Source organism: Silurus meridionalis, chromosome 4 (assembly GCF_014805685.1).
Source record: "Silurus meridionalis isolate SWU-2019-XX chromosome 4, ASM1480568v1, whole genome shotgun sequence".
NCBI classification, from domain to species: Eukaryota; Metazoa; Chordata; class Actinopteri; order Siluriformes; family Siluridae; genus Silurus; species Silurus meridionalis.
Window position 1 is genome coordinate 39,536,241 of NC_060887.1, and position 21,607 is coordinate 39,557,847.

At 39.2% G+C, this 21,607-nt stretch overlaps 1 protein-coding gene across 2 annotated transcripts; it reads right to left on the minus strand.

The window, feature by feature from the left end:
* Positions 1-42: 42 nt before the first annotated feature.
* Positions 43-20,684, minus strand: LOC124383996 (protein turtle-like). 2 transcript variants are annotated; one of them, XM_046846436.1, is made up of 11 exons: positions 20,494-20,684; positions 19,656-20,012; positions 19,166-19,501; positions 12,227-12,244; positions 10,275-10,292; positions 6,365-6,382; positions 4,047-4,064; positions 3,281-3,319; positions 3,131-3,175; positions 904-948; positions 43-817 (listed from the first exon to the last, which is right to left on the minus strand). In XM_046846436.1, exons 2-11 carry the CDS (start codon positions 19,954-19,956, stop codon positions 813-815), a joined length of 843 nt encoding a protein of 280 aa, XP_046702392.1. In that variant the 5' UTR covers positions 19,957-20,012; positions 20,494-20,684; the 3' UTR covers positions 43-812. The 2 variants fall into 2 exon arrangements, with proteins under 2 accessions (XP_046702392.1, XP_046702393.1); XM_046846437.1 differs by lacking the exons at positions 43-817; positions 904-948; positions 3,131-3,175; ... (3 more) ...; positions 10,275-10,292; positions 12,227-12,244 and adding an exon at positions 16,534-17,108.
* Positions 20,685-21,607: the final 923 nt, after the last annotated feature.

Consider the following 21,607-nt stretch of genomic DNA (forward strand, 5'->3'; position numbering starts at 1 on the left):
TCTTTATGATCAACAATACAAATACAATGCATATTGGTCATATTAAAAATTGAACAATAAATCCCCTGTATAAATAGCATTGTTCTACTTATGTAAATGTAAATATCCTTATTATATAGAAAATGCTTTCATTACAAAAAAAGGCATTTTATATCTCATCTTTATATTTAGCTAAAATCAAACATGCAATAAAATAAAAAAAACGCATAATCATTAGCAACAACGCTATCAGTGGAACAGTGAAAATAGAAGTCATGCAGAAAATGTGCACATTGGGTATAACATTCATTAGTCTGACTAAATTCATTCTGATTACAGATTGTAATCTGTAGAGATCAAAAATGGTCTGGATTTTTAAGGTTCGGATTTAGTTTTATAATCACACTCCTTTGTAACGAGTTTTAAATTATATCTCTCTCTCAGAAAACATCAAACAGGATTATTAAGATTGGACAGCCAGTGAAGGACAGAATCAGACACAGCTCTCATGCTGGATCACATTTAATACATGTGTAAGTTTGGGATGTTCACCAGTACAGGATGTGACGTCACTCTTTACCTGTAGCTGTGTACAGTAACAATGACAAAGTGACAGTAATAAGGCAAATAAAAAAAAACTGAGATAGGCTAGTTAGCGAGATGATATTAGTTAGTTGGTAACAGCATTGTTATGATTATATTTTGACAAAAATTCTAATTGGAATCTCCAACCTGGGTATCTTCATCTCCATCCTGGGTAAATGCTCTCTAATGTCCTTTACTGCAATCATCTTCCTTTCTCTGTCTTGGTGTTTTTCACCCAAGCTTTGTCTTCACACTGTGCCCACATACAGAAGAGATGTTAGTGAAACTGTTTCAGTTGAACTTCATACTTTAAGTCAGTACAGTACATGGATTACTTACTGATTGGGTAGACTATCGGGTGACTCCTCCGTCTTTCAGGTTTTCCTTGTCAAAGAAAATAAATCATATAAAAGCCAGTAGATGAGTAAATTAGTAAAAATAGTTAGAATTTTAGAAGTTAGACTGATTTTACTGAATGTGAATTGAATCATTACAACCTTTATGTTTCTCTCATGTAGAGAAGAGTGAACACTTTATCTGCTCTGTCTACACTCAGAACATACAGATCTGCTGTCCTCTAACTCTGTGTCAATGAAGGCCGCAATGCTTTCTGAACGTGACCGAATTGTCCACGCTCTGAAATAATGTGTGTAATCTGTAAATATTGGACGCAGGCCGTCATCAGTGGGGTGACGTCATGACCAGGAAGAATAAAACGGACATGGAGTGAAGCCGGTGCCAGCTTCTGTTTATTCACAAAGCGCTCTGTGTGTATTTGTATTTGAAATTGTTTGTCAATTATCTGTCATTATCGGTCCTTGAAGGAGCCGACTGCGAGCACTGTGTTCATATGTCACTGTGTTTGCTTCGCTCCTGTTAGGCTCTCTTTGAGGAGGGTGCCCTTACTCCTCACAGTTCTGCTTACTGCCCCAAAATCAACCCAGCACCTCGCAGCGGGAGTCATGCTGCGCATCCGCCATCTCATCATGCTGCGTCATTACGCGTCTGCTATTTTGCCGTATTATGCCCCCATGGCAGGGCAGTCTCTAGGCAGAGACGCTCTCATGACGTGCTTTCTCTGCAGCACCTGGAGGCTGAGGGCCCCGTTGCGACCTGGAGTGCCTGGGTGGGACCTGTCCCTCATGCTGTATGCTCTGTCTGAGCCCCCGTTCGAGCCTATGGCCAAGGCATCATGGAGGCACCTTCCTATTAAGACAGCATTCTTTTTAGCTATTTGCCCTCTCAAGAGAGTTGGAGATCTGCAGGCCCTTTACGTGTCCCCCTCCTTTTTGGAGTTTACTTTAGGTATGGTCAGTGCCTTTTTGTACTCTAGAATGGTTTATATACCCAAGGTGCCCTCAGTCGTCCCACAACCCATGAGGATACAGGCATTCTACCCTACTCCGTTTTAGGCCCCAGACCAGGAGAAACTTAACTGGCTGTGCCCGGTGCCAGCACTGGACACTTACGTCCACAGGATGGGTCCCTGGAAGAAGTCTGACCAACTGCAAGTCTGCTACGGCCCTCTGAGGAGAGGCCTTCCTGCTAATAAGCAGATAGATCATTGAAGCCATTGCATCCTTTTATGAGTCATCTGGTCTCCCCGCTCTATTCGAAATCAAAGCTCAGTCGACCCACAGTGAGGCATCCTCTAAGACTTGGTTCTCTGGAGTGCCCCTCCAAGACATCTGCAATGCTGTGGGCTGATCCACCCCGCTGACCTTCATCCGGTTTTGCAATCTGGACATCAGTGCCACTCCTGGCCCCTCTGTCCTTTGACCTAACTGTGCCCAGACACATTAGTCAGGGACTGGTCATTCTGGTGTGATTGGACACTCGTTCCCAAAGCGTCGTGTTGCAGCTCAAGTTCCTGAAAGCGAACGTCTCTAGGTTACATATGTAACCCTAGTTCCCTGAGGGAACGAGACACTGTGTCTCTTCTATACCACATTGCTGGCATCTCTGTAGAGCTTCCTTCTCTTTTACAAAAGCTGGTGCCGGCTTCACTTCATTTTATATACTGCATTTTAAAAACCTGGTGGTGATGTCACCCCACCAGTGACATCCAGCATTCCAATTATGACTGATTACACACATTATTTATTATTCCCAAAGTATTGACTGATTGATAACCTAATGACAGATTACACACAATAATTTATATTCCCCGTGCGTTGCAATGCAGCATCTCATTCCCTCAGGGAACTAGAGTAACATATGTAACCTAGAGATGTTTTCTACTATAGGTCAGGTTCCAGAAAATGAATAAGCAGACTTTACTTTTGGTGATGCTTATGAACTTACTGTCATATCTACTGTACATAGGAAATGAATTCATCATGTTTGTCAAGCTTTTGGTCACAGTCAAGGTTCTGCCATTTACTGTCTTTTTCTTCTTTCATTGCCCACCACAAGTAACGACTGCATTATTTTGTTCTCCCACTATTACGTATTGTTTCCAACTGATTATGTTCATGGTGACGTTTTAAATTTCTGATCACTGATTAAGTCCCTGAATTCACCCACACACTACTGATTCTGGAGGTGACGGGGTGTACAGACTTACTGGGCTGAAGATCACATGGATCACTTAATGATCTTGTTCTTGATTCTGTAAATAAAAATGTAAACATTTTCACCAGACAGTTAATTTTGAATTATTTAAAAAATTATTTATTTAAAAAGAGATTAGATACATGAGACATGATAGACTTACCGTTCCATGTGCTTTCATTATAAATTGATTCTTCGCTGGCTACATTCAAAAAGGCATTATGAATATGAATTAATAAATTAGTGGGCTTCTGGTTTTGTGAATGTGAAACCTAAAGATGTTAGCGTATCACCCTAAAGCCTTCTTATACAATTTAGCGTTTAGTGCGTGTGTTGTATGATGTAGGAAATTAAATAGATGAGAATTCAGAATGTGTGTATATAGGGGTATTGTGTAGGAAAGACACAATTAAAATAAATAAATAAAACACATGTAAACATGTTATACAGTAATCATGATATATAAAGTCTTATTATGGAAAATAAATTGTGTGTGTGTGTGTGTGTGTGTGTGTGTGTGTGTGTGTGTGTGTGTGTGTGTGTGTGAAGATTATAAAATACAGTTAGGAAAAAATATTCAAAAAATAATAGTATAATACTTACATGTAGAAACATATGTTTAAAAAGATTCAAATGGTCACATTAAAAACAAAATGGAATGAAAAAAAAACAAAAATTTAAACAAAAGTTTGGGGACGACATGGTTAAAATAATTCATCAAATAAATCATGTTTAAAAATGTTCTACAGCTGATCAACACAAAGTCTCCACATACAAGACAAAATTGTGTGTGTGTGTGTGTGTGTGTGTGTGTGTGTGTGTGTGTGTGTGTGTGTGTGTGTTTGTGTGTGTGCGCTTGTGTATGATTGTGTGATTAGTGTGAGTAAATTCTGTTAAAGAAAGTTCAGAAAAAATAATGTCATACTTACGACTATATATTCTCGATGCTAAAAAGGAAAAAAAAGATGAGGTTTACATTAATAAAAATTGTGAATGAATAAAAAGAAATAAACTTCTTAAATACACAGGAATAAACTTGTGTGTAGTTTACTGTGTAAAAGTGGAATGATTCCTATAAAAACTTCACTTAACTGATTCTATTAATCATGTTAGCATGTGTGTAATTGCTAAATGATTTGCCAGAATAACGACAATTTACATCTTAAAATTCAATCAGGTAAATTTGGCACTAAAACAGTGGTTTGTTAAACTTTCTATATAAATGTATTGGTCATTCTGTACTGTTAATACGTTGATAAGAATTTTGTAGAAATGACCTTTGTGTGTTGTATTATTTAGAAAATGAAATAGATGAGAATTCAGAATGTGTGTATAAAGGGTTATTGTGTAGGAAAGACACAATTAAAATAAATAAAACATTTAAACATGTTATACAGTGGATCATAATACTATAAAGTCTAATTATAAAAAATAAGTGTGTGTGTGTGTGTGTGTGTGTGTGTGTGTGTGTGTGTGTGTGTGTGTGTGTGTGTGAAGATTCTAAAAAACAATTAGGAAAACTGCTCTGAATATAATTATCTAATACTTACATAGAAAATAATCTGCTTCAAAGATATTTAAACAATTAAAATTGCCAAACAAATAGGAATGAAAAAAAAAAAACTGTGTGTGTGTGTGTGTGTGTGTGTGTGTAAAATGTAATAGATGAGAGGTCAGAATGTGTGTATAAGAGTGGTGGTCCGTGAGGGCAGGTAAAGTCTTCTCTGCTGGTCTAAACACTATCAGAAGCACTGACCCACATTTACAACCTTAATTCTAATATTTGTTCCATGAAACTGTATTAATTTATTCCCAACAGTTTACTCACTTCATGTTGTAGCGTTTCTCTCGGCTGCACTGCTTCCAATACGTGTATGTGGATGTTAGATTTTTTGTCCAATCAGATTTCAGCCTTTATGTGCTGCCATGTCAATCTAATCTGCCCAGAGCCTTCAGAGTCAGCACTGCTGGCCTTTTTTACCATAGAGAATATTACCAATGAGTCTGTTTCTTTATCCAATCAGATTACATGTTCGCCTCACAGAGCAGCTAGCTGGCCCAGAATAGCGTCAGCATTTTTCTGTCTTTTAATTGGTTGGTCAGAGGGAAACTGTTACAGCCAGGTTCGACAGTGTGTAGCTCTGCACACATTAATACACAAGAGTAAGACTTTTTTACGCCTACAGAGGAAGAGAAATTGATTTGGTCTCTGACAAACTTAAAAATCCATTGTGAAGAAAAGCTAGACATGGTGAGGAGGTCGGCCAACCCCGAAGCTAGCTAGCGTGTCTCAGCCCGGGAAAGGGTTTGATCTCCACTTCCAGACCAGTGAATACGAGCGGTACCACTGGATTACAGCCTCTGGGGGGCGCTGCACATTATGAGTCTGTATCTCTGGTGAGTAGGTTGTGTTTTATTTACATTTTTATGTTTTTATTATGTTATTAGACAAATTTGGATTCTTAACTGCTCCAGATGTTGTAGGTGCACAGTTGTGGTTGTAGTGTAGAGGTTTGGAGTCTTAACAGGGTTTCTTGCTTTAGTAAAATGGTTTTCACCTCCATATGTGAAATGTCTCTCCCTCTCTCTGTAATGCCACGTGTTGTTATATTGCGTTTTTTGTATTGTGTTGATGGTTTGTAGAATTGCAATGTGATAGTGGTGGTATTAAGAGGTGGATTAAGTCTGGTAAGTCCCCACTGAAGGCCCAGGTACCAAATGCACGGCCCGTCACTGGTGTATAGGTTATTGTGTAGGAAGACAATTCAAATAAATTAATTTACATTTACAAATGTTATGCAGTTGATCATGACACTATAAAGTCTTATTATGGAAAACAAGGGTGTGTGTGTGTGTGTGTGTGTGTGTGTGTGTGTGTGTGTGTGAAGATTATAAAATAGAATTAGGAAAAAATACTCAAAAAATAATAGTATAATACTTAAATATAGACGAATCTGTTAAAATATATATATATAAAGATTAAGGACTTAAATGACCTTTAAAAGATTCAAATGGTCACATTAAAAACAAAATGAAATGAAAAAAATAAAACATTTCAACAAAGATTTTGGGAACGACGGTTAAAATAATTCATTAAATAAATCACGTTTCAAAATGTTCTACAGCTGATTAACACAAAGTCTCCACATACAAGACAAAATTGTGTGTGTGCGCTTGTGTATTATTGTGTGATTAGTGTGAGTAAATTCTGTTAAAGAAAGTTCTGAAAAAATAATGTCATACTTACGCAAACTTTGTCTCACTGCTAAAAAGGAAAAAAAAGATGAGGTTTACATTAGTAAAAATTGTGAATGAAAAAAAAGAAATAACGTTTTTAAATACACAGAAATAAACTTGTGTGTAGTTTACTGTGTAAAAGTGGAATGATGTAGAAAATGAAATAGATGAGAATTCGGAATGTGTGTATATAGGGGTATTGTGTAGGAAAGACACAATTAAAATAAATAAATGAAACAACTTTTGAAAATGTTATAGAGTTGATCATGATACTATAAAGTCTTATTATTAACAATAAGTGTGTGTGTGTGTGTGTGTGTGTGTGTGTGTGTGTGTGTGTGTGTGTGTGTGTGAAGATTATAAAAACAATTAGGAAAACTGCTCTGAAAATAATTATCTAATACTTACATAGAAAATAATCTGCTTCAAAGATATTTAAACAATTAAAATTGCCAAACAAATAGGAATGAAAAAATAAAAACTGTGTGTGTGTGTGTGTGTGTGTGTGTGTGTGTGTGTGTGTGTGTGAGTGTATGTGTGTGAGTGTATGTGTGTGTGTGTGTGTGTGTGTGTGTGTGTGTGTGTGTGTTTGTGTGTGAGTGTTTGTGTGTGAGTGTGTGTAAAAATGTAATAGATGAGAGGTCAGAATGTGTGCAATGTGATGGTGGTATTAAGAGGTGGATTAAGGTTAAGTCAACTTTATTATCCCCGAGGGGCAATTTGTTTCACAGCCAGCAGAATCCATACGCACAGCAACAAACAATACAGAGAAAAAAATAAATAAATAAATACATTTTAAGTATTTAAAAACCCAATAGCAACTGGGACAAAATAATTTTTAAATCTATTTGTCCTGCAAAGCGGTAAAAATTATCTACGTGAAGAAGGTAACAACATAAAAAGATTCTGCAAGGGATGGCTGGAATCTCTTAATATTAACTCGGCCTTCCTCAGAGTTCTTGCTTTATACACACTGTTTAAATCAATCAGGTTGGTGCCGACAATCTTACCACACACTTTAACAATACCCTGAAGTCTATTTCTATTTTTCAGATTAAGCGATCCATACCCACACACAAATGTAAAAGTAATAACTGACTCAATAAAACAAGAATAAAACATTTTCATAAAAGTGCAATCCACGTTAAAACCACAGAGTTTCCGTAAAAAATACATACGCTGGTGGGCTTTTTTACAAACAGCATCCACATGAGCCCCAAAAGTCAACTTTTCATCTATTATAGTACCAAGATATTTAAAATGATGTACAATCTCAACAGCATGATCATTAATAACCACAGGAGAGATGGCTGTACGATTCTTCCTAAAATCTACAATCATCTCTTTAGTTTTGAATACATTAATGTCCAAAAAGGACAGTTTACACCAATCAATAAAATCTACCAATGCAGAACCGTGAACAGAATCCTCATTATCAAGGAGGGAAACAATAACTGAATCATCAGCAAACTTAATGATATGGCGCCTCTCAAGTTGCGAACGACACTCATTAGTATAAAGCACAAATAAAAGAGGTGAAAGAAGACACCCTTGTGGTGACCCTGTAGAGGAAAAAAGTACATCAGACAAAACACAGTTCACCTTCACACGCTGAGACCTATTGGTTAAGAAATCCATCAGCCAACTTATCAATCCATAATCAATATTATGAACACTCTTTAACCTTCCTGCTAGGATATGAGGTTGGATGCAATTAAAGGCTGATGAAAAATCAATAAAAACCAAACGTACAAAAGTTTTTGCGCCCTCAAGGTGTGCCAAAATCATGTTTAATAGAGCACATATCGCATCATCAACACCCCTGCCTGACCTATAGGCAACTAAAACGGATCTAGATTTGCCTGTACCATGGTCAAAAGCGCGTCCTTCACAATCCTCTCAAATGTTTTCATTATCAGAGAAGTAAGTGCTACTGGCCTGTACTCATTTAAAGATTTTGGTGTATTATTCTTAGAAACAGGTACAATAATAGACTCTTTCCAAAGACAGGGAACCTTATGGAGACTCAATGACATTTTAAAAATAAAACAAAAAATATCCAGCAAGTTGTTCCGCACAATTTCTAAGAATACGGCCCCCGATACCATCCGGGCCAGGACTTTTCCTCTCTCTTACACCTCGAAAAAGTTTTAAAACCATATCCTTGTCAACATTAACCCTATTCTGTTCCGGAGCAACATTATTAAACACTGCCAATTCCTGACTAAAATCATGACTATTAAAAAGATAATAAAAAACATTCAGATCATTATAAAGATCAAAATCAAGCTTCCCATCAAGAGAAATATTACGTTTTTTGGAATTCATCCCCATCATGGATTTCACCCCCTCCCATGCAGAACGTGAATTCCCCGTTTTTAGCATATCCTCCACTTTGACCTTATAATTAAGCCTTGCCATTTTAAGTTCTTTTTTAACTTGTTTTTTTAATACCTTATACTGAGTCACATCACCTTGATTAAAACAAATATTTCTCTGAATAATTGTATTTTTTACCGATTTAGTGACCCATGGTTTATTATTCTGGTAAATGGCTATTTCTTTCCTAGGAATAACAAGATCTTCACAAAACGTAATATAAGCTGACACCGTCTCTGTAAATTCATCTAAATCTGCACAAGCATCAATAAACACATCCCAATCTGTGCAGCTAGAACAATCCTGGATACAATTTATAGATTCAGCTGACCACACTGGAACTAAACGACGTTCCGGCTTAGTTTTCTTCAGGACCGATTTGTATAGTGGAACCAAGTGCACAACATTATGATCCCAAGGGAGCTCTACAAAGCGATTTATACGCTCCCTTAACAGATCCGTAACAATGATCCAAACATTTCATATAACGTGTAAAACAGGTTACATACTGATAAAAACCACACAGGGACTTCTCCATATTACAGTGATTAAAATCACCCATAATAAAATTAGGTGCGTCCGGCGAGATCCCTTGAAGCCTTTGCACAGTTTTAACAATAATTCGGGTTGCAGATTCAGCGTTAGCTCTCGGATGAATGTACACGAGCGTGATAAATATCTGGGGGAACTCCCTTGGTAAGTAATAGGGTCGAAGGGAAACAGATAAGAGTTCAATGTCGGGAGTGCATAGTGTCTCCCTAACGACCACTGTATTACACCAACTTTTATTAACATAAAGGCATAATCCTCCACCAAGTGATTTACCCATCACAGTTGGATCTCTGTCCACACAATAGGGTTCCCCAAATCCATCAATTTCCAAGTCGGAATAAGAGTCTTGTTCCTTGAGCCATGTTTCCGTGAAAGCAAGAAGACATGCATCTCTAAACTCCTTCAGAAATTTTACATTTGCCCGAAGCTCATCCAGTTTATTTCAGGGTGACTGAACGTTTAAGTCTGATTTAATTTAATTAAGTCTGGTAAGTCCCCACTGAAGGCTCAGGTACCAAATGCACGGCCTGTCACTGGTGTATAGGTTATTGTGTAGGAAGACAATTAAAATAAATAAATAAAACATTTACAAATGTTATGCAGTTGATCATGACACTATAAAGCCTTATTATGGAAAACAAGTTTGTGTGTGTGTGTGTGTGTGTGTGTGTGTGTGTGTGTGTGTGTGTGTGTTAAAACAAAACATTAAAAACAAAATAGAATGAAAAACAAACATTTAAACAAAAGGTTTGGGGACGACATGGTTAAAATGATTCATTAAATAAATCATGTTTAAAAATGTTCTACAGCTGATCAACACAGAGTCTCCACATACAAGACAAAATTGTGTGTGTGTGTGTGTGTGTGTGTGTGTGTGTGTGTGTGTGTGTGTGTGTGTGTGTGTGTGTGTGTGCGCTTGTGTATTATTGTGTGATTAGTGTGAGTAAATTCTGTTAAAGAAAGTTCTGAAAAAATAATGTCATACTTACACAAACTTTGTCTCACTGCTAAAAAGGAAAAAAAAGATGAGGTTTACATTAGTAAAAATTGTGAATGAATAAAGAAATAAAGTTTTTAAATACACAGAAATAAACTTGTGTGTAGTTTACTGTGTAAAAGTGGAATGATGTAGAAAATGAAATAGATGAGAATTCAGAATGTGTGTATATAGGGGTATTGTGTAGGAAAGACACAATTAAAATAAATAAATAAAACACATTTAAACATTATACAGTTGATAATGAAGTGTTATTATTAACAATAAGTGTGTGTGTGTGTGTGTGTGTGTGTGTGTGTGTGTGTGTGTGTGTGTGTGTGTGTGTGTGTGTAAAATGTAATAGATGAGAGGTCAGAACAGAATGTGTGTATAAGAGTGGTGGTCTGTGAGGGCAGGTAAAGTCTTCTCTGCTGGTCTAAACACTATCAGAAGCACTGACCCACATTTACAACCTTAATTCTACAATTTGTTCCATGAATTTGTATTAATTTATTCCCAACAGTTTATTCTCTTTATTTCGTAGAGTTTCTTTTGGCTACACTGCTTCAGCACGTGTATGTGGATGTTAGATTTTTTGTCCAATCAGATTTCAGCCTTTATGTGCTGCCATGTCAATCTAATCTGCCCAGAGCCTTCAGAATCAGTACTGCTGGCCTTTTTGCTATAGAGAATATTACCAATGGGTAAATGTGTGTGTGTGTGTGTGTGTTTGTGTGTGTGAAGATTATGAAATACAATTAGGAAAACTGTTTTGAAAATAAAAATCTAATACTTACATAGAAAAGAATCTGTTTAAAAGATATGTAAAGGATTAAAATGGCCAAACAAATAGGAATGAAAAAGATTTAAACAAGGATTTAGGAACGAGATGGTTAAAATAATTCATTAAATAAATTATGTTTAAAAATGTTTTACAGCTAATCAACACTAAAAGTCTTTTTATACAAGACAAAATTGTGTGTGACCGAGGCATCTTGGAAGCACCTCTCTATTAAGAAAGCATTCTTATTGGCCATTTGCCCTCAAGAGAGTCTCAGATCTTAAGGCCCTTTTTGTGTTATTACATTATGAGTCTGTATCTCTGGTGAGTAGGTTGTATTTTATTTACATTTAATGTTTCTGTCATGTTATTAGATGAATATTGATTCTGACCTGCTCCAGATGTTGTTGGTGCACAGTTGTGGTTGTAGTGTAGAGGTTTGGAGTCTTAACTGGGTTTCTTGCATTAGTAAAATGGTTTTCACCTTCATATGTGAAATGTTTTTTTCTCTGTAATACCATGTGTTGTTATATTGCGTTTTTGTATTGTGTTGATGGTTTGTAGAATTGCAATGTGATACTGGTGGTATTAAAAGGTGGATTAAGTCTGATAAATCCCCACTGAAGGCCCAGATACCAAATGCACGGCCCGGCACTGGTGTATAGGTTATTGTGTAGGAAGACAATTCAAATAAATAAACAAAACATTTACAAATGTTATGCAGTTGATCATGACACTAAAAAGTCTTATTATGGAAAACAAGTTTGTGTGTGTGTGTGTGTGTGTGTGTGTGTGTCTGTGTGTGTCTGTGTGTGTCTGTGTGTGTGTGTGTGTGTAGATTAGAAAATACAGTTAGGAAAAAATACTCAAAAGATAATAGTATAATACTTCAATATAGACGAATCTATGTAAAATTTAAAAAAAGAAAATTAAAAGATTTTAGACTTAAATGACCTTTAAAATATTCAAATGGTCACATTAAAAACAAAATGGAATGAAAGAACAAACAAACATTTAAACAAACATTTTGGGAACGACATGGTTAAAATAATTCATTAAATAAATTACGTTTAAAATATTCTACAGCTGATCAACACAAGGTTTTCTGTGCTTGTGTATGATTGTGTGATTAGTGTGAGTAATTTCTGTTAAAGAAAGTTCTTAAGAAATAATGTCATACTTACGCAAACCTTTCAATAATGCTGAAAAGGAAAAAAAAGATGAAGTTTATATTAGTAAAAAATTGTGAATGAATAAAAATAAATAAACTTCTTAAATACATTTTAAGAATTCTATAAAAACTTTTCTATAAAAACTTCACTTAACTGATTCTATTAATCATGTTAGCATGTGTGTAATTGCTAAATAATTTGCCAGAATAAAGACAATTTACAGCTTAAAATTTATTCAGGAAAAAATTCTCAACATGGACAGTGGTTAACAGTGGTTAAACTTTCTATATAAACATTAAACTTTCTATATATTGATGTCATTCTGTACTGTCCATACGTTGATAAGATTTTTGTATAAATTAAACTGAAGTTCCCTTTCAGGAACTTAAGCTGTGTTGAAAATGCACCCAAGTGTTCACACTCTGAAATAATGGGTGTAATCAGTCAAAAATGGGACACTGGCTGTCACTGGATGGGTGATGTCACGACCAGGAGTATGAAAAGCATATCTTGTAGAAGGTTTCGAGAGGGGCTTGTCCCTTCTCCAACCTCGCCTGCTTGGTCCAGCACTCGTTTACAGGCTCGGAAGCATGCCTTTCGGCGGTTTCTTCCCCCTACAACAAGAGCATTAGCTCCGCCTCTCTTCCTCTGAGGAGAGGAGGGGTGGGTGCTTGCCAGATTGGGTTGAGTTGGGGCGGAGCTAGGTCGTTTTCCGAGGGATGTGGCTGTGCAAATTCTGCTCACTTTCGGCGCAGATTCTGTGCACATTCTGTGCATGATCTGCGCATATTGTGCCACGCTCAATGTGCCCGGCACATTCTGCTCACATTTTCCATGCAATCGCGCCACTCCCAGAGAGCACTCCTCGAGGGGGGAGCTCTCACTCCTCGTAGTAAAAAAAAGGCATAATAAAATAAAATAAATAATTATGATATAATAATAATAAAGAAAATAAGCAGTAAGCATTTTCGGGATTGTGGCCTGTGCCGTAGCCAAGCTACATAACTTAGCTGGCTCATGAGCAGAAAGTCCCTCCATCCAGTAAGCTGGACAAGCGCTCTCTAACACTGGGTCACAACCTCCATCTCGGGATTTCCCGTTTTTTTCAGACCTGTAGACTGAGGTGTTATTATCATGAGCGAAGCCCCTTCAGCCCCTTTCAATGTTGTATTCACACGTCATGGGGCGGAAAGTACATGGGTATGGAGCAATGCTGCAGGTTTAAGAGATGCTTGCGAGCTCTCTCTCTCTCTCTGGATCGCTTCCTCAAGACCCCTATTTTGATGAGCTTTGCCGCACGGTGGCTTCTGGCCCCTTCGGGGACTCCCTAAGCTAACAGCGGTGGTTGAAAGGTTTTAGGAGAATAACAAAACAATTGGTGGCGTTCCGAACCGCAACCCTCCACCTTCCTTCGGGACGTGCAGAAATGCATCATCGCAACTTGCTCTCCCCCTGTAACGGATCCTGCATGCCATTCGCCGTTGAACACTCGTGAGGTCAAGTCAAGTCAAGTCTTTATTTGTATAGCGCTTTTCACAACAGACATTGTCTCAAAGCAGCTTTACACAAATCAACAGTTAAGGTGAATGGTGTGAATTTGTCCCTGATGAGCAAGCCGTGGCGACTGTGGCAAGGAAAAACTCCCTTAGATGTTATGAGGAAGAAACCTTGAGAGGAACCAGACTCAAAAGGGGAACCCATCCTCATTTGGGTGACATCAAGAGTTTGATCATAAATCTTTCAACAATACAGAACACTGGAGAGTGAGAACTAACATGATTACTGGAGTATAAGATTATAAGTGATGTTCTTTCTGCAGTCTTATACAGTCTATATGGTTAGTAGCTCCTAGTTTTATAAGCTCAGCATTTGTGATCATCACAGATCCAGCATCAGCTTCTCCATGCCAGAGCCTTTAAACACTCCAGGAGGTCAAACTCCACACATGTAGCGGGATCCAAATGGCACTTGTACGTCTCTAGATGGTTCAGGATGTTTGTGAGTTCGGCATTTACTTCTTCATAGGTCCGTAATCATCAAGATGGTGGGAGGTGACTGGAGCTGGCCAAACCTCAGGGTGTCTCGGGATGGGGAGAGAAAGAGAAGCAGTGGAGAGAGATTAGCGTAGCTGCTGTTCATGATATTAACAGCACAAGTTGATAATGTGCATGTGATCAGATGTTCTGGAGCACAAGGTTATGATATGTGAGGTGACAGATCTGAGTCCTGACATGGGAATTCCGGGGGATCCGGCCGTGAAGGGGCGTGCCACACCGCTCTATCCAGTGCCCCCCCCTGTCCCGGCCCCCTCAGGGACTTGATATGTCAACCCTGCCTTCCTCGGTGCTTCAGGGCATGGACAGGTCCAGCAAGCTCTCTCCTTGGTCTCCACCCATCATCGTTGTGGTCCAGGAGATCTCGCCACCCCTGGAGCCATTTCAGGGCACTGCCCCGGCTCTAGGCACACCAGAGGTCAGTCTCAAAAGACTGATACCCCTAGGGCACTTACTGGCAGCTTGATAAGCTTTTCCAGATGTGTCTCAATGGGTCCTGCACAATGTAGAGCGAGGCTACTCGATTCAGTTTGGGTCTCCTCCGCCCCATTTTCACGTGATTCTTCCCACCCTGGTGGGAAGCCAGGAGGCTCTGGTCATAGAACAGAAGTAAACATTCTCCTGAGGAACGAGGCAATCGAAGTGGTCCCTCCATCAGAATGAGAGTCCGGGTTATACAGCTGGTACTTCATAGTTAAAAAATATGTATACGGAGCGTTGCATCCTATCTAAGATCGACGGCAGCTGAACTGCTCTCTCATAATGCCGCAGGTTCAAGATGCTGAACCTCAAGCAGGTTTTGCTTTAAATCAGATCCAAGGACTGGTTCGCACGGTAAATCGGAAGGATGCGTACTTTCATATATCCATCCTACCTTCTCACAGGAAGTTCCTAAGATTCGCTTTCTGGGCCGAAGCTTACCAATACTGGGTTTTTCCATTTGGCCTTGCCCTTTCACCCCGTACCTTTACAAAATGTGTGGATGCGGCTCTGGTTCCCCTAAGGTCTCAGGGCATCTGCATCCTCAACTACATCGATGATTGGTTGATCCTAGCTCAATCAGACAGTTGGCGGTTCGGCACTGAGATGTCCTTGGAGAAGGACGGATTAGCTGCCTGTCCGCTACGCTGAATGTTAGGGGTGCACATACTTTTGACTGAATTAGTAAACAGTACATGCATCACATTTAGGATTATTCATTAATTATTTTCTGAGAGATGTAAGTAAATTTCACAGATCCATCTTGTGATCTCGAGTCACCTCACACTCACGCTCACACTCACTCTCCACCATCTGACTCTTAAGCATTCCGCTCATGAGAAAGGAGACTCACTCTGCCCCATAGCCCTTAACCTGCCCATTCTGATACAAACAAATACATTCTGCCCACTTAAACCACCTGATCTCCATGGCAGAAGCAATAGTTAGAGGAGAAAGGTGACAGTGCAGAGTGACTTCATCACCAGCACAGGCCTGAGTAATGTAAGGCTTAATTTTAAGTATATCATAATTGAATAGTCTAGGTGTCAGTTTAATTATAGGAGTCGATTCTTCGCATTGTAGCCACATGGCTATGTGCATGCTCCACTCCCGCAGAGGAGTGAGGCGTTTGTTCTTCGTCGCAACTCGAGTACTGCACTTGCCAAGGCAGAGTGGTGCCGGAGGTCATTGGGCTCGCAGTCCGACCTAGCAGAAGTCATGGAGATGGATAAGTCCTCTCTGGCCTCCCCTGCCAGGCTGAATACTCGATTTAGATATGAGACCCCTTCAGTGGTGTCTCAGAGACAGAGGCTTCTCATGAAAGGCCAATCCACTCTGTACTATCAAGGTCTCCCGGCGAGCCATTCAAGCCTTAGATATGTAAAAAGAAGCATGGCCCGGCAGACCATGGTTCACGGACCTGGTGTCCCTCCTCGAGAGGGATATTTCTCACATGAGGGATCTCCTCTCTCAGGCAGGGGGAACCCTGGTTCACCCCTGCCCAGAGTTATAGAGGCTATGGATGTGGCCCCTGAGGGTGCACAGTTTCTAACAGCTGGTCTCTTTACTGAGGTAGTGGAGACCCTTCTTCATTCCAGTGCTCCCTCTATGAGGAGGTTGTATGCCGCTAAATGTCACCTGTTCACCACGTGGCGTGAGCACCAACAATTAGACCCAGTTAACTGCCCAGTTGGTTCAGTTCTGGAGTTTGTGCAAGAACAGTTTGCCACAGGTTTGGCTCCTTCAACCCTAAAGGTTTACGTGTCCAATCACACGGCTTATTATACCCCACCCAAGGGGCAGTCACTGGGTAAAACACCCTCTGGTGACACGTTTCCTGCATGGCACCTGGAGGCTAAGGCCCGGGATGCAACCCAGAGTGCCTGTGTGGGACTTGGCCATTGTGCTGGCGGTTCTGTCTGAGCCCCCCCTTCGAGCCCTCTGCTATGGTGGCCCTTCTGTAAAGACTGCTTTCCTTCTGGCAATAGCCTCCCTAAAGAGGGTCAGAGACCTTTCTGTGGTCTTATCTCTCCTGGAGTTTGCCCCTGGCATGGCCAGTGCATTTTTCTTCCCTAAACCTGGGTACGTACCTTTACTGAGCACTGGACATCTATGTCCACAGGATGAGTCCATGAAGGAAGTCAGAGCAATTGTTTTTTCTGCTATGGACCTTATAATAAAGGTTTTCCTGATAATAACCAGACTCTCAGTAGGTGGATTGTGGATGCCATTTCATTATCATATGATTCCTCTGGTCTTCCAGCTCCGTTCGGAGTCAAGGCTCACTCAACTCGGAGTGTGGCGGCCTCTGCGGCCTGGTCCGCTGGAGTAACCCTCCAGGTCATCTGCAACACTGCGGGCTGGTCCACACACAAAATAGGCAGGGACTGGTCAGTGTGGCATTATGGGACACTCATTCCCAAAGCATTGTGACGCAGCTTAAGTTCCAGAAAGGGGAACGTCTCTAGGTTACGTATGTAACCCTAGCTCCCTGAGGGAATGAGACAAAGCAGTGTGAGGCAGTGTCTAATTCCTTCAGAGAACTAAGGTTACATGTGTAACCTAGAGATGTTGTGTGTTTGTGACTTGATTAAAAAAGTAAAATATCCCAAATATTGCAAATCTGTTTAAAATTAGCAAAGGAATCATAAATGTGTCTCTAGGTCCTTTTGTTTCTTTAGATTTTACATTCCTGATTACATTTGGTTCTATGCTACACTAAAAAGTCAATGTTAGGCTGATCAAGTTTGTCTTTCTTGTTCCTGAGTTGAGGGAGTGAGTATTACATGCTAGCCATGATTCGTCATTCACATCATTCATTTGGTTTTGCTCATCCTTCCAAATTTTGCTATTCATTTCACTGGGAAAACAGTTTAAGAATAGATTACCTGGTTTTATCTCATGTCTATTGATTACTTTATTGTTCTGTTTTGTTCTGTTTTATATAATTTTATCACTGTAACAGACTGTAAATCATCACAAAACTACTCTGACTTTTAAATAATTTTTCATACTGATTATCTATAAAGTCTGCAAGTTCCAGATTTATTACAGGACCGAATGTATTGCTGCAATGTGGTAAATAACCTGGCTTCGACTATGACTATGTTTTTTATTTTAATTGGATTTAGAGCTCCTTGAACTCAGGCGAGTTTCATTTGATTTCTTGCAAGGAGTCATAATTTACAGGTGGATTTGAATATTTTGCAATTTACCAAAAAAAATCTAAGCCAGGCAGATTTAATTAACCTAAATTGCAAATTTGTTTAAAATTCAGAATTAAGAACCTGTAAAGAAAATACTTGTTTCTAGGGTTAATGCTTCCGAAGATTTTGCAGCAGTCCAACACAACTACAGTGGAACACGGTTATCTCGCCCTCGGTTACCTTGACAACCCTATTAAGTCGACGTTTTTGAAGTGGAACCCCAAATTCTCGCTTTTCCTAAGCATTTTTATCGGTTATGTAGACTTTTTTTGCCATCTAACGTTGGTTATCTCGGTGCAGCCACAGAAGAACTCGCGAAAGTGTCGGAAAAATCAAGGCTTACAGCTGCTACAGATGTTGTATTGTATACTGGTGAATCTCAGCTGTTAGTTAGTGCACATATGCCTTTTGTTGTTAAATGTTATGCGATGAACAGGAGGCGAAAGCCGCGCCGCCGTGGGATGACCAGCAAAAGCATAGAATGAACACCGGCAGGATCGGGGTGGGGGGGGATCCGCGGTGTGCTTTGGGAAGAAAAGAGCAGCCGTTGAGAGAGTGCCGGGGGAAGACACGTACCGGGATACACATGAGCGATAACAACGACCGCCGTGAACCAACATTTACTAACAATAACGGACAGTGAGAGTGTGGAAGTTTAAATAGGAGCTAGTGATGATGATAAACGAGCACCATATGTGCGCGATTAAAGCAGAGCTTCAGAGAAAGCGGCTGAGAAAACACCTGCCACGCTGAAGGGGGCCGAAGGGGGCGTGGCAGGTGGATTCCTGACAGATAAACATGTACTGTATGTATTTTTATAGCATGCCTTCATCAAACAAATCGCGGCAACGCTGTTGTGTAAAAAAACCCTTCAAAAACACGTGCATGCACATTCTCATTTATTAACGCACATCATGTACATAAAGAAATTTCAAGCACGTTAATATATTGTCGCCATTTTGATTTTTAATTTCGATTTATCTCGGTTTATATTTTAATCTTGGTTTATCTCGATCATCGGTTACCTCGATGCTTTTTGGCGACCCCCTAGGACATCGACATAACCGGGTTCCACTGTATTGTGGGCTGGTTGGGTTTGTGTTGAGAAAGTCTACATACTGCTAACATCCTACATACCAAGTTTCATGGCATTTTATTTTATATATTTGGTCTTCATGTACTTCCAAAATTTTGCTATGGGTTAGGGTTACCTCTTACACATAGAGATATTTGATCACTTTCCACCTTGTCTTTTCCATGGGTGATTTCACATTTATACTCTCCATTATCCGACTCCTGAACATTCCTCAGCATCAGAGACAAGTTTCCTTCCTTCAGCTCGTGGGTGAAGAGACTCACTCTGCCCTCGTAATCTATCCCCTCTCTCACCTGCCCATTCTGATACACACAAATGCAGTCTGCCCCCTTAAACCACCTGATCTCCATGGCAACAGCACTCTTTTTTGGAGACAGATGGCAGGGGAAAGTGGCATCATTTCCATTAAAATAATGGGAGTAGCCGGAAGAGCTGGAGACCAGTTTAAACCCTGAGAAAGAACACAGGGGAAACAGCTGTTACTGAATAAAATGATTTCCACAAATCTATCTATCTATCTATCTATCTATCTATCTATCTATCTATCTATCTATCTATCTATCTATCTATCTATCTATCTATCTATCTATCTAAGCAACACTTACCTGCAACATGAAGAGAAAAAACAGCAACTACTTCTTTTCTTTCTCCATGAGCTTCACACCTGTACTCTCCCGAATCCATTACTTTAACGTCTTTCAGTTTAAGAAACACGGCTCTCCGAAAAAAATACTTCCACTTCAGAAAGTCCTCTTGATAAACACATTCTGTCCCCCTAAACCACCTGATCTCTCTGGTACCTTTCCTTATTTCATGAGAGACTTTACATTGTAGAGTGACTTTATCACCAACAGAGGAATGCACTGTAAAAAGCGTGGGAAGTGAGGTGCTAGTTGAAGCAGACATGGAGCACAGAAGATGAAGCCTTTGTTCAAAAAGAGACAGTGATTCAGCAGACCCAGCTGTAGGAATGAGAAGACACATGAGTAATGGACAAAATGTTCTGTGAAACTTATGTAGTAAAACGAGTGATCCTACACACTAGTGTGTGTGTGTGTGTTTCCTCCCTGCAGGATAGAGATACTAAATAGCGAGGGGCTGGTGAAATAACTGCTACCGAGAAAATGTACATGTGGCTTGTCTTAAGCAATATTCTACAACATTATATGTAAGTAAAACTGAAATAAAGTACATGTGGTTACATGTACATGTTTCCTGCTAACATGTTTCCTGATTTTATTGCCAGATGCAGATCAGTCATTTGCATAGATTGATAAAGTGGTGTTTATTTCCTTAAATAATAAAAAAAAGGCAATAGCCAATGAGAATGGACTACATTTAATAGCTGTATCATTTATGCCAACTCACTGTTCAAGGTGCATCATAAAGATGTTAAAGTCTTCAGTATTAAAGGAAGGTGAATTCAAATGAACAGATACTTACATTTCACAAAGCTGTTTTCATGCTGTGAAGAGCTTTGAAGCTACTGACTCTTTCTCGAACCGTTTAATCAAACCACATATGCAGACTTCGTTTTTTTTCCTACCATGTTAAAGAAAACAACTAATGAATTGAAACGTTATCATTACAGTTTAGTCTAAACTACAATTCCAAGCAGCAGCTTGAGAGGTTGATGTGTTTATAGTCTGTATGTTTGATTTAAAAAAAAAAAAATATATATCTATGAAAGAAATGTTGAAAAACAGCTTTCAGTAAGACGGCGGTTTGAAAAAGGAAGGAGAAGAGAAAGCGAGAGGTGAAAATAAACAGGCTGTGACATGCTGAAGCTGAAGCTTTGACCTAAAATAAGGTAATAAATTCCCTAACTGACTTCTACATGTTTTATTATAACTGAAACTACTGACTTTCTGCCAAATTATGAAAAGAAAAAATTAATTACCGTCCAAAAATGATGTGAAAAGAATGAAAGTAGTTCTCTATAATGTTTAGTGATAGAGGAACTTGTTACAGACCAAACTTACTGTATAATGAAGCATATATGCTCCCACTCTCCCTCTCCTCAAACTGAGTCACTCATCCTATCAAAATATGTTTTAGTTTGTGTGTGTTCAAGTTCAAGTTTATTTCTTTATCATTTTTCACAACAGACATTGTCTTAAAGCAGCTTTACAGAACTTAAGAATTTAAGTAAATGATGTGTATTTATCCCTCATGAGCAGCCTGGGGTGTCTGTGGCAAGGAAAAACTTACATAGATGTAACGAGGAAGAAACCTTGAGAGGAACCAGACTCAAAGGGTAACACATCCTCATTTGGGTGATATCAAGAGTGTGATTAAAGTATTTAAAACAATACAGAACACTGGCAAGTGAGAACTAACATGAGCACCGTAGTGTGTGATTATAAGTAATGTCCTTTCTACAGTCTAATACAGACAGTTGACGTTGTGGACTCATAAAATAGCTCAACATCTTAAATCGTAAAAGATCCAAGACCAGCTTCTGCATGCCAGAACCTTTAAACACTCAAAGAGGTCCAATGTCCAAACTCCACATGAAGTGGGTTTCAAATGGCATTCTGCATTCTAGACAAACTGA

Bases quoted from the DNA above. Each gene is read 5' to 3' on its own strand.
- LOC124383996 (XM_046846436.1), bottom strand. From the start codon at position 19,956: ATGTCTGCTTCAACTAGCACCTCACTTCCCACGCTTTTTACAGTGCAT. The intron at 19,502-19,655 runs GTAAGTGTTGCT...GTTCTTTCTCAG, and splicing joins TTTTTCTCTTCATGTTGCAG to GGTTTAAACTGGTCTCCAGC. The intron at 949-3,130 runs GTAAGTCTGTAC...TTCTTTGACAAG, and splicing joins TCCATGTGATCTTCAGCCCA to GAAAACCTGAAAGACGGAGG.